Source organism: Choloepus didactylus, chromosome 16 (assembly GCF_015220235.1).
Source record: "Choloepus didactylus isolate mChoDid1 chromosome 16, mChoDid1.pri, whole genome shotgun sequence".
NCBI lineage: Eukaryota > Metazoa > Chordata > Mammalia > Pilosa > Megalonychidae > Choloepus > Choloepus didactylus.
In genome coordinates, this window is record NC_051322.1 from 38,703,374 (window position 1) to 38,721,597 (window position 18,224).

General features: G+C 37.5%; 1 protein-coding gene across 3 annotated transcripts in view; it reads right to left on the reverse strand.

Annotated features, from left to right (window-relative positions):
* PIK3C3 (phosphatidylinositol 3-kinase catalytic subunit type 3) overlaps positions 1 to 17,715 on the reverse strand; it is a 200,428-nt gene extending 182,713 nt beyond the window's left edge. For all 3 annotated transcript variants that reach the window (XM_037805813.1, XM_037805812.1, XM_037805814.1), the window contains exons 1-3: positions 17,560 to 17,715; positions 13,036 to 13,224; positions 1,170 to 1,313 (exon numbers count right to left, since the gene is read on the reverse strand). In XM_037805813.1, coding sequence (XP_037661741.1) covers positions 1,170 to 1,313; positions 13,036 to 13,224; positions 17,560 to 17,627 — 401 coding nt within the window. In that variant the 5' untranslated portion in view covers positions 17,628 to 17,715. The remainder of the gene's footprint in view (positions 1 to 1,169; positions 1,314 to 13,035; positions 13,225 to 17,559) is intronic.
* Between the last annotated feature and the right edge of the window lie 509 nt (positions 17,716 to 18,224).

Here is an 18,224-nt window from a genome sequence, read left to right on the forward strand (position 1 = left end):
GGATGGATGAGTAGAAAAACGGGGGCAAAAAACTAAAGGAAAAATAGGGTAGGAGGGGAGGGTCTATTTGGGTGTTCCTTTTTTACTCTTGTTTTTTTCTTATTTTCACTTTTTCTGGTACAAGGGAAATGATCAAAAAATGGATCGGGGTGCTGAATGAACAACTATGTGATGGTAATGTGAACAACTGATTGTATACTTTGGATGACTACGGTGTGTGAATAAATCCTAATTAAAAAAAAAAAGCTAACAATGACTACTGAGGTACTGTCAAAAAGGGTATAAAGCCTACATGAAAGGGCTCCTAATGACTAAAAATGGGACTTCACAAAGGGTAAAGGCAGCAATGGATTCTAACACATCAAAAATGTTCAAATCTAAAAGTTCATTGTAAAAACAAAAACATCAATTTTTACCTCTGAATTACACATTATTCTTAAAATTGGTAAAGGGAAAAAAAATCAAACATTTATCTGCTATTTCCTACATGAACTGTATATCAGGGTAACTACTTCATGAAGTACCAAATTCTTTATAGGAAAAACCCAATAAATGCAGGAAGAAAAAGAAAATATCATTTCTCTCACGATAAAGAGTGAAACTTCTGTCTCAGGAGATTAGGGATAGAGAGATTGTAACTTTCAGTACTGCAAGATTTTTTTTTAACCATAAACTGCCTTTATTTGTAATTTTTTTAATGAATTAACTTTTCTATTAAAATCATCACCATAATTAGCAAACTAATGTTTTTAATCCTGTTTATCCATCAGTACTTTCTGTCACTACTATGACAGAGTGGAAAAACACTATAACAAAGAAGTTATAGTGTATGCCAATAACAAAGCAGTTATAGTGTATGCCAAATAGTCTCTTTTTCCCCTAAAAGCAAGGTTCTAGTTCTCAATGACTGATACTTTGCTTAAAAATCACATTACCAAACACTAACAGAAGAGTAATATAAATTGTGCTTCTTAATCACTCCATCTGCATATCCCATAGGAAATAATGTCAAATTCAGACTCAGGAATTACTGAATCACACATGCCAAACTGGTTTCAACTCCTAATACATAGAGAACAAGAGTGGGCATAAACTGTGAAAGCCCTCCAGAAAAGAAAAGTGTCAGAAAACTACACCACTCCTATAAATAAGCCAAATAAAATGCTCACCCATATTTTCCAAAGAGTGACACTGTTGTTCCTCCCACAGGCACTGCTTTTCCTGGTCCATACACATCCCATATGGTCAGGGCCACCTGGGCATTCCTGGGCAGGTCAGGGTACTTCACGGGCAACTTGAGCCATTCATTCCAGCTATGAAAATGAAGTCAGTTTAATCACATACAAACAACCTTCTTTTAAATTAACAAACCATACAAAGTTTGGCCACAGAAAAATGCCCCCAAAAGATTACGTTAAAGAAACAATGTCCCAATTGCTTGAATTTTTATATAATCAACTTTAATTTTAAACGGGGAACACATAAGAAAAAAATTTTTAAATAGAACACATGAAAAATAACATTAGTAAAACCTTTAATCAAGAAACTCAAACAATTTCACTAAGACACAAGGGAACATGTTAATGCCTAATAAACATCTGGAGAACATTTAAATATTAGAACTTTTTGAACCCAAATGAATTTTTTTTTTTTTAAATCATCATTTTATTGAGATATATTCACATACCACGCAGTCATACAAAACAAATTGTACTTTCGATTGTTTACAGTACCATTACATAGTTGTACATTCATCACCTAAATCAATCCCTGACACCTTCATTAGCACACACACAAAAATAACAAGAATAATAATTAGAGTGAAAAAGAGCAATTGAAGTAAAAAAGAACACTGGGTACCTTTGTCTGTTTGTTTCCTTCCCCTACTTTTCTACACATCCATCCATAAACTAGACAAAGTGGTGTTTGGTCCTTATGGCTTTCCCAATCCCATTGTCACCCCTCATAAGCTACATTTTTATACAACTGTCTTCGAGATTCATGGGTTCTGGGTTGTAGTTTGATAGTTTCAGGTATCCACCACCAGCTACCCCAATTCTTTAGAACCTAAAAAGGGTTGTCTAAAGTGTGCATAAGAGTGCCCACCAGAGTGACCTCTCGGCTCCTTTTGGAATCTCTCTGCCACTGAAGCTTATTTCATTTCCTTTCACATCCCCCTTTTGGTCAAGAAGATGTTCTCCGTCCCACGGTGCCAGGTCTACATTCCTCCCTGGGAGTCATATTCCACGTTGCCAGGGAGATTCACTTCCCTGGGTGTCTGATCCCACGTAGGGGGGAGGGCAGTGATTTCACCTTTCAAGTTGGCTTAGCCAGAGAGAGAGGGCCACATCTGAGCAACAAAGAGGCATTCAGGAGGAGACTCTTAGGCACAAATACAGGGAGGCCTAGCCTCTCCTTTGCAGCAACCGTCTTCCCAAGGGTAAAACTTATGGTAGAGGGCTCAACCCATCAAACCACCAGTCCCCTATGTCTGTGGTCATGTTAGCAACCATGGAGGTGGGGTAGGCGAATACCCCTGCATTCTCCACAGGCTCCTCAAGGGGGCACTACATCTTTTTTTTTTTTTTTTCCCCTTGTTTGTCTTTTTTCTTTTTTTTTTTTTTTTTTTTTTTTTTTTTTTTTTTTTTTTAACTTTCCCTTCTTTTTTCAAATCACCTGTATGAAAAAAAAAGTTAAAAAGAAAACAAACATACAATAAAAGAGCATTTCAAAGAGACCATAGCAAGGGAGTAAGAAAAAGACAACTAACCTAAGATAACTGCTTAACTTCCAACATGTTCCTACTTTACCCCAAGAAAGTTACATAATATAGCAACATTTCAGTGAACTTGTTCCTACTACAACCATCAGAAATTAACAGACCATAGTCATTTCTGGGCATCCCCAGAACGTTAAATAGCTTATCTATTCTTCCTGGATTATTGTTCCCCCTTCCTTAATTGCTCTCTACTGCTAGTTCCCCTACATTCTACATTATAAACCATTTGTTTTACATTTTTCAAAGTTCACATTAGTGGTAGCATATAATATTTCTCTTTTTGTGTCTGGCTTATTTCGCTCAGCATTATGTCTTCAAGGTTCATCCATGTTGTCATATGTTTCACCAGATCGTTCCTTCTTACTGCCGCGTAGTATTCCATCGTGTGTATATACCACATTTTATTTATCCACTCATCTGTTGAAGGACATTTGGGTTGTTTCCATCTCTTGGCAATTGTGAATAATGCTGCTATGAACATTGGCGTGCAGATATCTGTTCGTGTCACTGCTTTCCGATCTTCCGGGTATATACCGAGGAGTGCAATCGCTGGATCGAATGGTAGCTCTATATCTAGTTTTCTAAGGAACTACCAGACTGACTTCCAGAGTGGCTGAACCATTATACAGTCCCACCAACAATGAATAAGAGTTCCAATTTCTCCACATCCCCTCCAGCATTTGTAGTTTCCTGTTTGTTTAATGGCAGCCATTCTAACCGGTGTTAGATGGTATCTCATTGTGGTCTTAATTTGCATCTCTCTAATAGCTAGTGAAGCTGAACATTTTTTCATGTGTTTCTTGGTCATTTGTATTTCCTCTTCAGAGAACTGTCTTTTCATATCTTTTGCCCATTTTATAATTGGGCTGTCTGTACTATTGTCATTGAGTTGTAGGATTTCTTTGTATATGCAAGATATCAGTCCTTTGTCAGATACATGGTTTCCAAAAATTTTTTCCCATTGAGTTGGCTGCCTCTTTACCTTTTTGAGAAATTCCTTTGAGGTGCAGAAACTTCTAAGCTTGAGGAGTTCCCATTTATCTATTTTCTCTTTTGTTGCTTGTGCTTTGGGTGTAAAGTCTAGGAAGTGGCCTCCTAATACAAGGTCTTGAAGATGTTTTCCTACATTATCTTCTAGGAGTTTTATGGTACTTTCTTTTATATTGAGATCTTTGGTCCATTTTGAGTTAATTTTTGTGTAGGGGGTGAGGTAGGGGTCCTCTTTCATTCCTTTGGATATGGATATCCAACTCTCCCAGCCCCATTTGTTGAAAAGACCATTATGGCTCAGTTCGGTGACTTTGGGGGCCTTATCAAAGATCAGTCGGCCATAGATCTGAGGATCTATCTCTGAATTCTCAATTCGATTCCATTGATCTATATGTCTATCTTTGTGCCAGTACCATGCTGTCTTGGCAACTGTGGCTTTATAATAAGCTTCAAAGTCAGGGAGTGTAAGTCCTCCCACTTCGTTTTTCTTTTTTAGAGTGTCTTTAGCAATTCGAGGCATCTTCCCTTTCCAAATAAATTTGATAACTAGCTTTTCCAAGTCTGCAAAGTAGGTTGTTGGAATTTTGATTGGGATTGCATTGAATCTGTAGATGAGTTTGGGTAGAATTGACATCTTAATGACATTTAGCCTTCCTATCCATGAACATGGAATATTTTTCCATCTTTTAAGGTCCCCTTCTATTTCTTTTAGTAGAGTTATGTAGTTTTCTTTGTATAGGTCTTTTACATCTTTGGTTAAGTTGATTCCTAGGTACTTGATTTTTTTAGTTGCTATTGAAAATGGTATCTTTTTCTTGAGTGTCTCTTCAGTTTGTTGATTTCTAGCATATAGAAACATTACTGACTTATGTGCATTAATCTTGTATCCCGCTACTTTGCTAAATTTGTTTATTAGCTCTAGTAGGTGTATCGTTGATTTCTCAGGGTTTTCTAGATATAAGATCATATCATCTGCAAACAATGACAGTTTTACTTCTTCTTTTCCAATTTGGATGCCTTTTATTTCTTTGTCTTGCCGGATTGCCCTGGCTAGCACTTCCAGCACAATGTTGAATAACAGTGGTGACAGCGGGCATCCTTGTCTTGTTCCTGATCTTAGAGGGAAGGCTTTCAGTCTCTCGCCATTGAGTACTATGCTGGCTGTGGGTTTTTCATATATGCTCTTTATCATGTTGAGGAAGTTTCCTTCAATTCCTACCTTTTGAAGTGTTTTTATCAAAAAGGGATGTTGGATTTTGTCAAATGCTTTTTCAGCATCTATTGAGATGATCAATTGATTTTTCCCTTTCGAGTTTTTAATGTGTTGTAATACATTGATTGTTTTTCTGATGTTGAACCATCCTTGCATGCCTGGAATGAACCCCACTTGGTCATGGTGTATGATTTTTTTAATGTGTCTTTGGATTCGATTTGCAAGTATTTTGTTGAGGATTTTTGCATCTATATTCATTAGGGAGATTGGCCGGTAGTTTTCCTTTTTTGTAGCATCTTTGCCTGGTTTTGGTATTAGATTGATGTTAGCTTCATAAAATGAGTTAGGTAGTGTTCCATTTTTTTCAATGTTTTGAAAGAGTTTGAGTAAGATTGGTGTCAGTTCTTTCTGGAAAGTTTGGTAGAATTCCCCTGTGAAGCCATCTGGCCCTGGGCATTTATTTGTGGGAAGATTTTTGATGACTGATTGGATCTCTTTGCTTGTGATGGGTTGGTTGAGGTCTTCTATTTCTTCTCTGGTCAGTCTAGGTTGTTCATATGTTTCCAGGAAATTGTCCATTTCTTCTACATTATCCAGTTTGTTGCCATACAGTTGTTCATAATATCCTCTTATAATTTTTTTAATTTCTTCAGGATCTGCAGTTATGTCACCTTTTTCATTCATTATTTTGTTTATATGGGTCTTCTCTCTTTTTGATTTTGTCAGTCTAGCTAGGGGCTTGTCAATCTTGTTGATCTTCTCAAAGAACCAACTTTTGGTGATATTTATCCTTTCTATTGTTTTTTTGTTCTCTATGTCATTTATTTCTGCTTTACTCCTTGTTATTTCTTTTCTTCTACTTGGTTTAGGATTGGTTTGCTGTTCATTTTCTAGCTTCTTCAGTTGATCCATTAGTTCTTTGATTTTGGCTCTTTCTTCCTTTTTAATATATGCGTTTAGTGCTATAAATTTCCCCCTTAGCACTGCTTTTGCTGCATCCCATAGGTTTTGGTATGTTGTGTTCTCATTTTCATTCGTCTCTATATATTTAGCAATTTCTCTTGCTATTTCTTCTTTAACCCACTGATTGTTTAGGAGTGTGTTGTTTAACCTCCAGGTATTTGTGAATTTTCTAAGTCTCTGATGGTTATTGACTTCTAATTGTATTCCATTGTGGTCAGAGAATGTGCTTTGAATAATTTCAATCTTTTTAAATTTATTGAGGCTTGTTTTATGTCCCAGCATATGATCTATTCTGGAGAAAGTTCCGTGAGCACTAGAAAAGTATGTGTATCCTGGTGATTTGGGATGTAATGTCCTGTAGATGTCTGTTAAATCTAATTCATTTATCAGATTGTTTAGGTTTTCAATTTCCTTATTGGTCTTCTGTCTGGTTGATCTATCTATAGGAGAGAGTGATGTGTTGAAGTCTCCCACAATTATTGTGGAAACATCAATTGCTTCCTTTAGTTTTGCCAATGTTTCTCTCATGTATTTTGTGGCACCTTGATTGGGTGCATAGACATTTACGATTGTTATTTCTTCTTGCTGAATTGCCCCTTTTATTAGTATGTAGTGGCCTTCTTTGTCTCTCAAAACATCCCTGCATTTGAAGTCTATTTTATCTGAGATTAATATTGCTACCCCTGCTTTCTTTTGGCTGTAGCTTGCATGAAATATTTTTTTCCATCCTTTCACTTTCAATTTCTTTGTGTCCCTGTGTCTAAGATGAGTCTCTTGTATGCAACATATTGATGGTTCATTTTTTTTGATCCATTCTGCGAATCTATATCTTTTAATTGGGGAGTTTAATCCATTTACATTCAACGTTAAAACCGTGAAGGCATTTCTTGAATCGGCCATCTTATCCTTTGGGTTATGTTTGCCATATTTTTCCCTCTCTCTATTAATATCCTTTATTGTACCCATACCGAATCTCTTTAGTACTGAACCTTTCTCCAAGTCTCTCTGTCCTGTCTTTGTTTCTCTGTCTGTAGGGCTCCCTTTAGTATCTCCAGTAGGGCAGGTCTCTTGTTAGCAAATTCTCTCAGCATTTCTTTGTCTGTGAAAAATTTAAGCTCTCCTTCAAATTTGAGGGAGAGCTTTGCTGGATAAAGTATTCTTGGCTGGAAATTCCTCTCTCTCAGAATTTTAAATATATCGTGCCATTGCCTTCTCGCCTCCATGGTGGCTGCTGAGTAGTCACTACTTAGTCTTATGCTGTTTCCTTTGTATGTGGTGAATTGCTTTTCTCTTGCTGCTTTCAGAACTTGCTCCTTCTCTTCTATGTTTGACAGTGTGATCAGTATATGTCTCGGAGTGGGTTTTTTTGGATTTATTCTATTTGGAGTTCGCTGAGCATTTATGATTTGTGTATTTATGTTGTTTAGAAGATTTGGGAAGTTTTCCCCAACAATTTCTTTGAATACTCTTCCTAGACCTTTACCCTTTTCTTCCCCTTCTGGGACACCAATGAGTCTTATATTCGGACGCTTCATATTATCTATCATATCCCTGAGGTCCATTTCGAGTTTTTCAATTTTTTTCCCCATTCTTTCTTTTATGCTTTCATTTTCCATTCTGTCATCTTCCAGGTCACTGATTCGTTGTTCAACTTCCTCTAGTCTTGTACTATGAGTGTCCAGAATCTTTTTAATTTGGTCAACAGTTTCTTTAATTTCCATAAGATCATCCATTTTTTTATTTAGTCTTGCAATGTCTTCTTTATGCTCTTCTAGGGTCTTCTTGATTTCCTTCATATCCCGTACTAGGGTCTCATTGTTCATCTTTAGTTCTTTGAGTAGCTGCTCTAGGTGTGTCTCTTCTGGTCTTTTGATTTGGGTGCTTGGGCTTGGGTTATCCATATCGTCTGGTTTTTTCATATGCTTTATAATTTTCTGTTGTTTTTGGCCTCGTGGCATTTGCTGTCCTTGATAGGGTTCTTTTAGGGTTTGTAGACCAGTTGAAGTCCTCATCTCTAGTTTATCAGATCTACAGCTTCGTGGAGTACACTTTCTCTAACTAACCAGCAGGTGGCGTCCACGAGCCACCTGTTCTCCACAAGCCAGATCTCCCCTGCTTAGCCTTTTTGGTGAGTGGGGGGAGTGAGTCTTGTGGGGCCCAATTGGTGTCCCAAGCTTGCGTGTGTAGTTGGTGTTGCCTGCCCTGTATGTGGGGCGTGTTTCTGGGCAGTCGGGGAGGGGGGGTGGCCCTAACAATCAAATCTCCCTGATGATCCTAGAGTTTTAAAGCTACTGCAATAGTCTAATCCTTCAGGTCAGTCCTGCCACAGTTTGTCTCTGCCACTGACCCACAAGTCTTTGGTATTGGCGTATGGCTCCTGAGACTTGCAAGTGGGCCCCTCTTCCAGGCTGTGCACCCCGGGTCCTCTGTTGAGGGATGACTGTGCTATGTCACAGGTGAGTGCCGTCCCCCCAGGGCAGTTCTGGGCTGCTGGGCTGTGTTGGGAGGCTCCCAGTCTGCTCAAATGATGGCTGAATGGGGCTCTGTTAATTCACACTGCTCCCCCTTCCCAGCTCTGGGACATTCAGCTGAGGTTGCAGGGAAGGCTAATGTCCACGCCCAGTTTTGTGGTGTGTGCCTGTTATTTGAAGCACTTCCGTCACACTGGGTTGTCTGGGGCAGCTCTGGGCTATGGGGCTGGCGATGGGCAGGAGTGCTTCCTGTCCACCAGGATGGTGGCTGTGAGCGGACACCCCCCTTTTCTTGGGAAGTTGTGTTGTTTAGTAAATTTTCTCAGCCACTGGATTATTGCCTTTTGTCTCAGAGCTCTCTTATTTCTGCTCTTGACTTGACGTGCCCAAATTTCAATTCTTTGAAGCTTTCTGTATTGAGCTTCTTAGAGTAATTGTTTTAGAAAAAGCAAAAAGGATTTAAAAAAAAAAAAAAAAAAAAAACGGCCCTCCTCAGAGATCTAATGGGTTATTGAAATGCTAATAGACAAAGCAACCAGGGTCATTAAGGAAAGGTGCCCTGGGCAGAGAGATCAGCCTTGCTTCGGGATTTGCATATGCGCCTCAAGGCCTGATCTCCGCCCTTCCCCTTTCTGTGTTCACCAGAACTCCAAAAATCCTCTGCTTTTACTTTGGAGCTTCTCGTGTTGTTTTCCTTCTATGCCCGTCTCCTCTCTGCTGGGCTGGCTGCTCTCAGAGTCTCTGGTGTCTGGTCTCAGTCTATCTATGGTTGGAGTTTGAATCAGTAGAATGAGTTTCCGATGAGAGCAGCCACTGCAATTCTCCCTTCTCCTTCCTGGAGCTGACAGCCCCTCCTCCCCCGGGACTGAGCCTGGCAGGGAGGGGCGCGGGTCCCCTGGCCGCAAAAACTTACAGATTTCGCTGATCTCAGCAGTTCCACGTTTTCATGAGTGTTGTATGAAGTATGCCCAAAGACAGATTGCTCTGTGGTGTCCAGTCCACGCAGTTCCTGGCTTTTTACCTACTTTCCTGGAGGAGTAACTAAAACATACAGCTCACCAGTCTGCCATCTTGCCCCGCCCCTCCCAAATGAATTTTTTATTTCAATATTCTTGAAATCATAATTTTACACAATGAAGAAAGAAAATCAGAATTATTCTTATTACCCTTAAAACACTACTGATGTCCTATAATGTACAGCAGTGCATCAATAAAACAGGGAGAAAACAAACCTTACAAACAGAGGTCAAAGTAAATAACCTACAACCTTCAGAACACAAAATTACCAGCACGCTCTAGACAGATATGTAACTTTTTTAATGTCAGGTTTTTCTGTGCCTCAAGTCATTCCATCAGTATTGACAATACCTAGTTATTTGTGCGTTATGTTTTTAGAACATGTTTGCATATATTATCTCACTAAAAATGTTTGTTCTTAATATAGTAATGACAGCACATCTCTTGTTTTTGCCCTCTATTCATCTTGGAAAATTTTCTTCTGCATTTAAAATTCACACTGGATTCACTTGATAATTACAATTCCCTTAAACAGCAGATGGCTTTTATAATCCCAAAGGAATACTATACAAGCAATATACAACGTAATACATGGCAGACACATTGAAAAATTAGGGAAAAAAGCTGTTGTTTAGATAAAATTATTCTCAAAGGGGCCTATCCCAAACCATCTAAGTCAAATACATCTGCATCAGTAAAAAAAAATTGAAGAGAATTTTCAAAAACTGAAATGACAAATCATTTTAGTATATATCTACTATATGAATTTAAGGACCTCCAGGAAAATTAAAGATGCGTGCTATCAATTTCAAGGAAAATTCAAGAACTCATTAAAACCTTTTCTTCTACGAAGTTCTTCAAAATGATTCTACAGATTAAAAAGTTTGGAAACTTCCCTAAATATTACAGAATGCATGGAAAGATCTAGTCAGGCATAACAAAGCTCTGTATTCTGAACACCATTTTGTTCTCTCCCTCCCCAACTCCATTAAACTAAATTCACCTGGCAACTTTCAAAACCTTGCAAGACCTTAAAGCCTGAATCTTGACATTACTGTGGGCCCCACCCCCCAACACCCTGCTCTGCCACAAACCCTTGTACTAACATCTTGGTCTGATTAATGCAATCAAAGTCTGACTTCCTAATTTTTAAATTACATTAAACTACTTTTACACCTGTCTCTCAAAAACCACTTTAAATCCTTTATGGGACAAGGTAGAATATCAATTTTTAAAATAAATTTAAGCTATTTGCCTACAGAATAATACTCATATAGAAACTTGGAAATCTGCAGTAATCTTATGCTAAAACTGATAACTTTACCTTAAAAGTAATTAAAGAAAGTACAGGTTTCCTTCACCATGGAATCTCTTATTATAGGAGAGCATAGCTTAACACAGGATAGACTGGGATAAATTTTGGATGAATCAGTCTTTATTAGAACTAGCACTACTATCAGAAACTTAGAAACCAAACAGATGTCAATAATTTGGCATCTCACACTCATACTACACAAAAACACTTAACTGTTAATATTCAAAAATACTTGTGGAAAATGCAAAAATATGGATAGCAAATAATTTTTATAGTATAATTTCTTTTCCAAGTTTACAGTATATTTCTTTAAAGCAAATGTTTATAAAGAATGATGGATTTACCTCATATGCTTAAAGTTTGCCCTCACTCATTATAGGAAGCTTTTCTTCTGCTTTGATGAACTGGTAATAAATTCAAAATTTAAAAACTAAAGTGCGGAGTATAAAAAATCGACTACAAATGACTTCTCCTAATCTTAAAGAGTATCTTTTCATTAAAAGGGGAAAAAAAAAAAGCCTATTCATGTTACTGAGCCATTAACTTTGCTCAATGCTCAACATGAAGTATTTTCTTCAACCTACTTTCTACACAGCTGTTTAGGGCTTTTAAATTAAAAAAAAAAAAAAGCCATTATCTTCCTCTAATTGTTTTACTTTGTTTATTTATTTTATTAAGAAGTATTACAATTTAAAAAATACAAACTAAAAATATTCAAACATGTAATATTCTACATGCTTGCAAATATAATACATTTATAAGGCAAAGACGAGTTGGCAAACAGGAGGAGGAGGAGGACATGAACCTCCCTCTAAATGGGAATTTGCTTTCTCTCTAATTTCCTTTTTACAGAGGCATGGAAAATACTAGACAATTTTCCTTACCAAGAAAAGTGGGATTCACCATACATGTTGACTTTCTAGATCTAATTTTGTGGTTTGAAAACTTTTTTGGAAGTACAGGCCACTTCCAAATATCTAATTTGGGCTCCATCTCTGGGGAAAAGTTTAAGACATACAAAATTTTGCACACAGTATCAGGGTTTTGTAGATTTCCTGATTCCAGTTTAAGGACCTATGATACAATTAAGCAATTTCTGTTCACTGTTTTAGATTTGATGACGGTGCCATAGATATGTTTAAAAAAGAGATGTGAAAATATAAATACGTCTAGAATTTGCTTCCAAATAATGGTGGGTATAGATAAAAGAGGGTAAGTAACTATTGAAGCTAGTTGATGGAAACAGGAAGTTTATTATATTACTCTTTCTACTTTTATAGGTTTGAAATTTTCCAGAATAAAAAGTATTAACTACATAAGTGTTTGTGTATATGAATGTGTGTCTGTATATCCACATCCCCAAAAAGACACTAAATTATACCATTAAAAAGTTGGTTTCAATGTGGCAGAATGCCAAAACCAGACATCTACTTGCTCTGAAAAAAACCTTTTCCAGCCATGCTGAAACACTGCTAGCCCACATGGGATTCTACCTTCAACGGCAGAGCATGGCTGTCTTTTTAACCACACACTGTCTTGCATGAACACTGTGGGCATTAGCTCCTATTCTGAGGGGCACACCACCTGTGTGTTCTGCACTGAGTCTACCAGGGTGCCGAATAATAACACACGTGGATCAAACTTCAGAACTGTACCATATGTTCTAAGAAGTAATGTATCAAGAAGTTAAATTAAGAACCAGGAATACTTTGCTAAAACACATGAACTTCATGTTTATTTACCCCACATCCTGACAATGTTTTGCTAACATCCCATGCTCAATAAACCATGAAACATAAAAAAAAAATTAGTTTAATATTTAAAATGTATTAGATTATTAGACTATTACTACTAATAATAAATTTAATTTCTATAGACAACAAGAGATTTCATTCTAAAGATAGGAGCTCCAAACGTCTGGTTGGACAATATTTCAGAGGTCTAAAAGTGTTCGTGTTCATGGGCAAAGAATAGTAGAAAATAAAAAATGATACAGTTGTGTTTTTGGTTTTGTTCATTTTGTAAATCAGTCAAGTACTTACCAAAATATATCAATATACTGAATACAAACATAATTGTACTTTCATTTCAACTGCAGTTATGACACTAATATGTAAAATACTTTCTTCTGTCTGAAAAGGTTACTGTTCTAACTTAAACTATCCTATCAATGCTTAATTTCTTGATTAAGAAATTCCTCTGTAACTTTTACTAAATTATACTTGCAAAATCTATAGAGAAATGAAAGAAAAGACTGAAAGCCACCATACACAAAAAAACAACTTACTTCCATCTTGTACTAAATGCCTTGTAGGATGTTCTCACTGGCAAAGCCAGAGGCTTCCCTTCTGCAAAAGCTTGGCAAGTAACATAAAGGTCAGAACAGGTGTCTTGATATAGTCCTGAAAACTTCAGCATTGGGTCTTCTAGGACAGCTTTATAACTCTTTTGTTCTCTCTTCCCTTCCAAACTTCCTCTGAAAGCACAAAAGATAATGTTACAGCTATACATTTTAAAAAATATATATATATACACACACAGGCAAAATAAATCCTCAGTCAAGTATTGTGCCAAGGTAACCTGTTTCTTAAACAACATTTTCTGTATGTGCAAGTAAAGCAACTTTTAAATCTAATTGCGGTCTCTTAAATCTACATCTAAAATCATTCCATTCTTCAACTTATTTCTGCAGTTTGGGCTTTTCAATTTTAAAGCCTGCCACCAACTCCTAACCTACCTTCTAGAAGTTACCAGCTATCCAGGACTTAATTTCATTTCATTTATTTCAAGTTGACCAGTTATTCACTTTTTCTTTCAACACTTACTCTTCTAGGCACAGGGCCCAGAAATGAAAGACAAGATAAACAAGATAGTGTAACAAAAAATGTTAAGTAGTTGCTTCTGGGGGAAAAAAAAATTATTTTTAACCAAAGATTCTATTTTATTGTGTGCATATATCACCTGATCATTTTTTTAATTTAAAAATCAAGTGTTATAAGCTATAAAAGATATGCACAAGATACTTTAAAAGAGGAAGAAGCATTTCTTGAACATCAAGATTATGCCAGATACCGTGGAAGGCATTTTATATACTCTTTTCTACTTAATTTTCATCTTATTTTCATTTTATAAACAAGGAAGCAGAGACTTAGATCAATCTCATCCAACATCGCAAAATAACACCCAGAATAACAGAGCTGAGAATAAAAACCAGGGCAGAGGAAGTGAACTCAATGTTCTTTCCACTATATCAAAGAACATACCTACTTCTAGCATAGGAACAGTGACTGAATATCCCAAACAGATGTTCAAAATGAGCCTGTACAATATATAGGAGATGGCAGCAAAAAAGGTAGTGAGTCATCCTAAAGGAAAAGAATAACATGTACAATGAAACACAGGCAGGACAATGAATCTGGAGAACTGCAAGTCGTTTGGTACGGCTAGCCTATAAAGTGCACGTGGGGAAGCAGCTAGAGATGGGACTGAAAAGGTAAGTAGGGGCTGGACAATGAAGCAAATAACCACCAAATTCAGAACAGTGCTGACACAAAGTGAACATTCACAAGTCTGTTAACTGAAAAAATTAACTCAAAATGGATCAAAGACCTCAATATAAGAACCAAGATTATAAAAGTCCTAGAAAAAAACGTAGGAAAGCATCTTCAAGACCTTGTGCTAGGCAAATGGTTTCTTAGACTTTACATCAAAAGCACAAGCAACAAAAGAAAAAATAAATGGGGAATCATCAAAATTAAAAACTTTTTTGTATCAAAGGCATTCATCATAAAATTAAAGAGAATGGGAGAAAATATCTGGAAACCACATATCTGATAAGGGTTTAATATCTAGAATTTATAAAGAAATCCTACAACTCAACAAAAACACAAATAACCCAATCAAAAAATGACTTGAATAGATAGTTCCCCCAAGAAGACACTCAAGTAGCTAAATGCACATGAAAAGGAATACACCCTTACATAAACCATGGACTATAGTTAATAGTACAATTATAATATTCTTTCATCAACTGAAACAAATTGTTGGTACCGTAAGTAGTGTGGTACTAATGCAAAATGTTAATAATGAGGGAGGTGGTATATGGGAACACTGTGTTTTTTTACATGATTTTTCTATAAACCTACAACTTCTCTAATTAAAAAAAAATAAAAAAAAAACAATGTAGCACTTGTTCATTAATTTAAAATATTTATAGAGCGCGTACTACAGGACAGGTCAGCAGCTGACCTAAGCATGCAAACACGAATAAAACAAAAGCCTGCATTCAAGGAACTCAATCTTCCTGGGGAAGCTGACAACAACCCAGGATAATTCAAGCTGTTATTCAGCTGGTACGCACAGCTGAGCTCAAACAGGCCATGCACACAGGCATTGGTTCCAATCCTTCAGGGACCCAATTTTTGTTGGTTGATGTCTGAGCCTTGTTAGTTGTTAAATATTATAAAAATTACCTCTGTTTTTTTATAAATTGATAAATACTATAATTGACATATGAAATATCAATGTTACCAAAAATTCATGTTAAAAGGGTTCAGAGGAGATGGTAAGAACTGAAGTTTAGAGATGGTCTTGCCTTGGGGTCTCCTCGATTTCTGCAAGGAAAGTTAGCATATTTGGATAAAGAAGCTGGTTCTAGATGAGGTGAATAGTTATCAAAAGATCCATGTATGGCCCCTCAACTATGTTGAGGACACGGTTTAGATCTGTGCTGTCCAACATGGCAGTCAGCACCCACATATGGCTACTGAGCACTGAAATATGTTAATATGAATTAAGATGGATGAAAGGGTAAAATATACAACAGATTTCAAATCCTTATTTTAAAAAAAGAATGTAAAACGTATCATTAATAATTTTTTATATTGAGTACATGTTTAAATAATATTCTGGATATCAAATAAGATGTTATTAGAATTCTTTAAAAAGTCTGTTAGTTGAATTACCTGAAATGGGAAAGCAACAAGAAGATTTGTATTTATACTTTGGCAGTATTATAGGAGCAGACCAGAGAGGTGGCCAGGAAAGCAAGGAGACCAGTTAGGAGACTTTCAGTCAAAATTAAAAATGAAAAAGTTATACTAAGGCTGGGGCACTGGGGTAAAAGAAAGAGCATAGACCAAAGACACTCAGCAAGTAGATTCAAGACACCTTGGTGACTGACTAAACAGAGAAGTAAGAGCATAATTCAGTTTTCTGTCTTAACCAACTTGAAGGGTGATGCAAACAATCAGCAAAATCAGGTGAGGATACAGGAAGATCAGTTAGAGGGGTAAGCTAATGATGTGCTCAATTTTAGACAAGTTGTGCTTTGAGACATTCAAAGGGACCATGTCCATGGGTAGTTTGATAGTCAAGTATGGTGCTAAGAAGAAAGACATCAAAGTGCACGTTGTTATTAAAACCACAGAAATAGAGGAAAGGCCTGGGTAGAATAAATAGAATTAAAAGAACTTAACTATTCTCTGATTAAATGATTCTAAACTGATACTTCTTGCTATGCCCTACCCTCCCCCCAAAGTCCAAACACAGTCTTGAAAGCTTAAAGACAAGTAGTACTGATTTTTGCCAAAACTCTGATTTAAAACTTTATTTTTGGTTTTATGTATCTCTGCATATGTTAATAATGCACCAGTTTTTGTTTTTCTTTTGGGGGGGGTTCTTTCTTTTTAATGATCAAAAGTTTCAAAACATGCATTCTCATGCAAATACTGAGAGGAGAGAGACTGAAGAAAAGCTCTTTACCAGGTGATGGCAATAAGGTCCCATATAAATATCTAGTAATGAACGCTACAGAAAATACCTGAAATGGGTGTGTAAAGTATTATGCAAAGTTATAGTTTGGTTGCTGATATATTATTTTTACCACCATCTCAAACTGGGTAGTAAAGGATTTGTCAGAGCCTAAAGTAAGTGACTTCTGAAAATAAGAGGAGACATCCAAAAGCACACCTGACAAATGAGAAAATCTAATTATCACCAACTGAGAAAATGTATTTATCAGGCAGCCCTCTGCCTATCAAATATTCATTGAATATTAACTGAGCATACTCAGTAAAGATTTGAATAGGAGTTGATGTGGTTAATAATTTCTTAAATGAAAATGCTTCTATAGCACTGCCTTAAAACGCACACAATTTGCAACTCTGTCCTACACACTCCTCAATCTCAGTTCCATTATTCTCATCTCAACGTGTCATGCCCTTGGCCATTTGATTTTAATCACAGTGCTCCAAGGTTTTCCTGCAGCCTTCATGGTCCCTGTGCAACCAGCACCCCCATCTTCGACTCAGCGCCAACTTTTCTGGGTTCACAATATCAAACTGCCCGAGTCAGGCGAAGCCTCTATCACCTCCCACGCTACTAATACTGCACCCACGTGCTTATCTCATCCTCAACTACAGATCTGCCTGACCCTCCATAACTTCTGCAGTCTTCATTCCACCAACCAGACCCTCCTATTAACCGCAGAACCACGTCTTTATCTAGCCTTGGTTTCTTCTAAACTGGGACAATAACCCATCAAAAGGTTGCTGTGAACAGCAAAATGCGTTGAAGACTAAAACACAGTGGGACTTTCAGGTTTATTCCTACTGTTTCCCTTCTGGAAGGGACCACATCCTGAGTCCTTTTCCCAAACCGCCCCTCTCCACCGCCTCCTCTGCCATTGCTCTCCCGGCAGCCCCCAGGCTCGACCTTCAGACCAGTCACTTTTACACCCCGACCCCCAAAAACCTGCCTCCCGAACCTGAACCTCAGCAACCCCACTCTCTGCCCTCGGGATTTTTCTCACATCTTGAGCTGCACGTTGATGTCCAGGTCACAACTGTAGATGTAGTGAAACTTCTCCGCTTCCCCCATGGCACCCGCAGCAAAAGCAGAACCTACGGAGCAATCTGGGCACCGAAACAATGCCGGAGCTGAACCAGCTGAGCCGCCCAACACCGGCGCTTCCGGTTCCACCCCTTATCCGGCGCGCCGCTTATCACCTTCCCAGGCGCGTTTAGTCGCGGAGAACGTCCCGCCCATGTGTTTCTCCTGCGCATGTGCCGAGGACGCCCACCATCTTGCTTAAGGGTAAATAGGATTCCGGAAGCAGAGCATATCTGGTTACATTCCAGGCTTCACGTGCTCTTCCTTATTCAATAGGACCTTTTTTTTTTTTTTTAAGAAGGAAGGTGTCATTTGAACTTGACCTGTACCTAAAATCAATCCTAAAGGAAATTCGATTATAAAAAATTGTAACAGCTTTCATTGCCTGCACGCTAAGCAGATAACAATCATAAGAATTAGAATTTTGTCAACTTTAAATTCCAAAGGCCCTTACAAAAGTTGTAGATCTGATCACTGATTTTCCATTCGAGCAAAAAATTCCTCTTTCACCTCTAAAAAATGGGGAACAGACTGGACAAAGAGCAAAGAAACCTGGGTTCAAATTTTGGTACTACCAGTATTAAC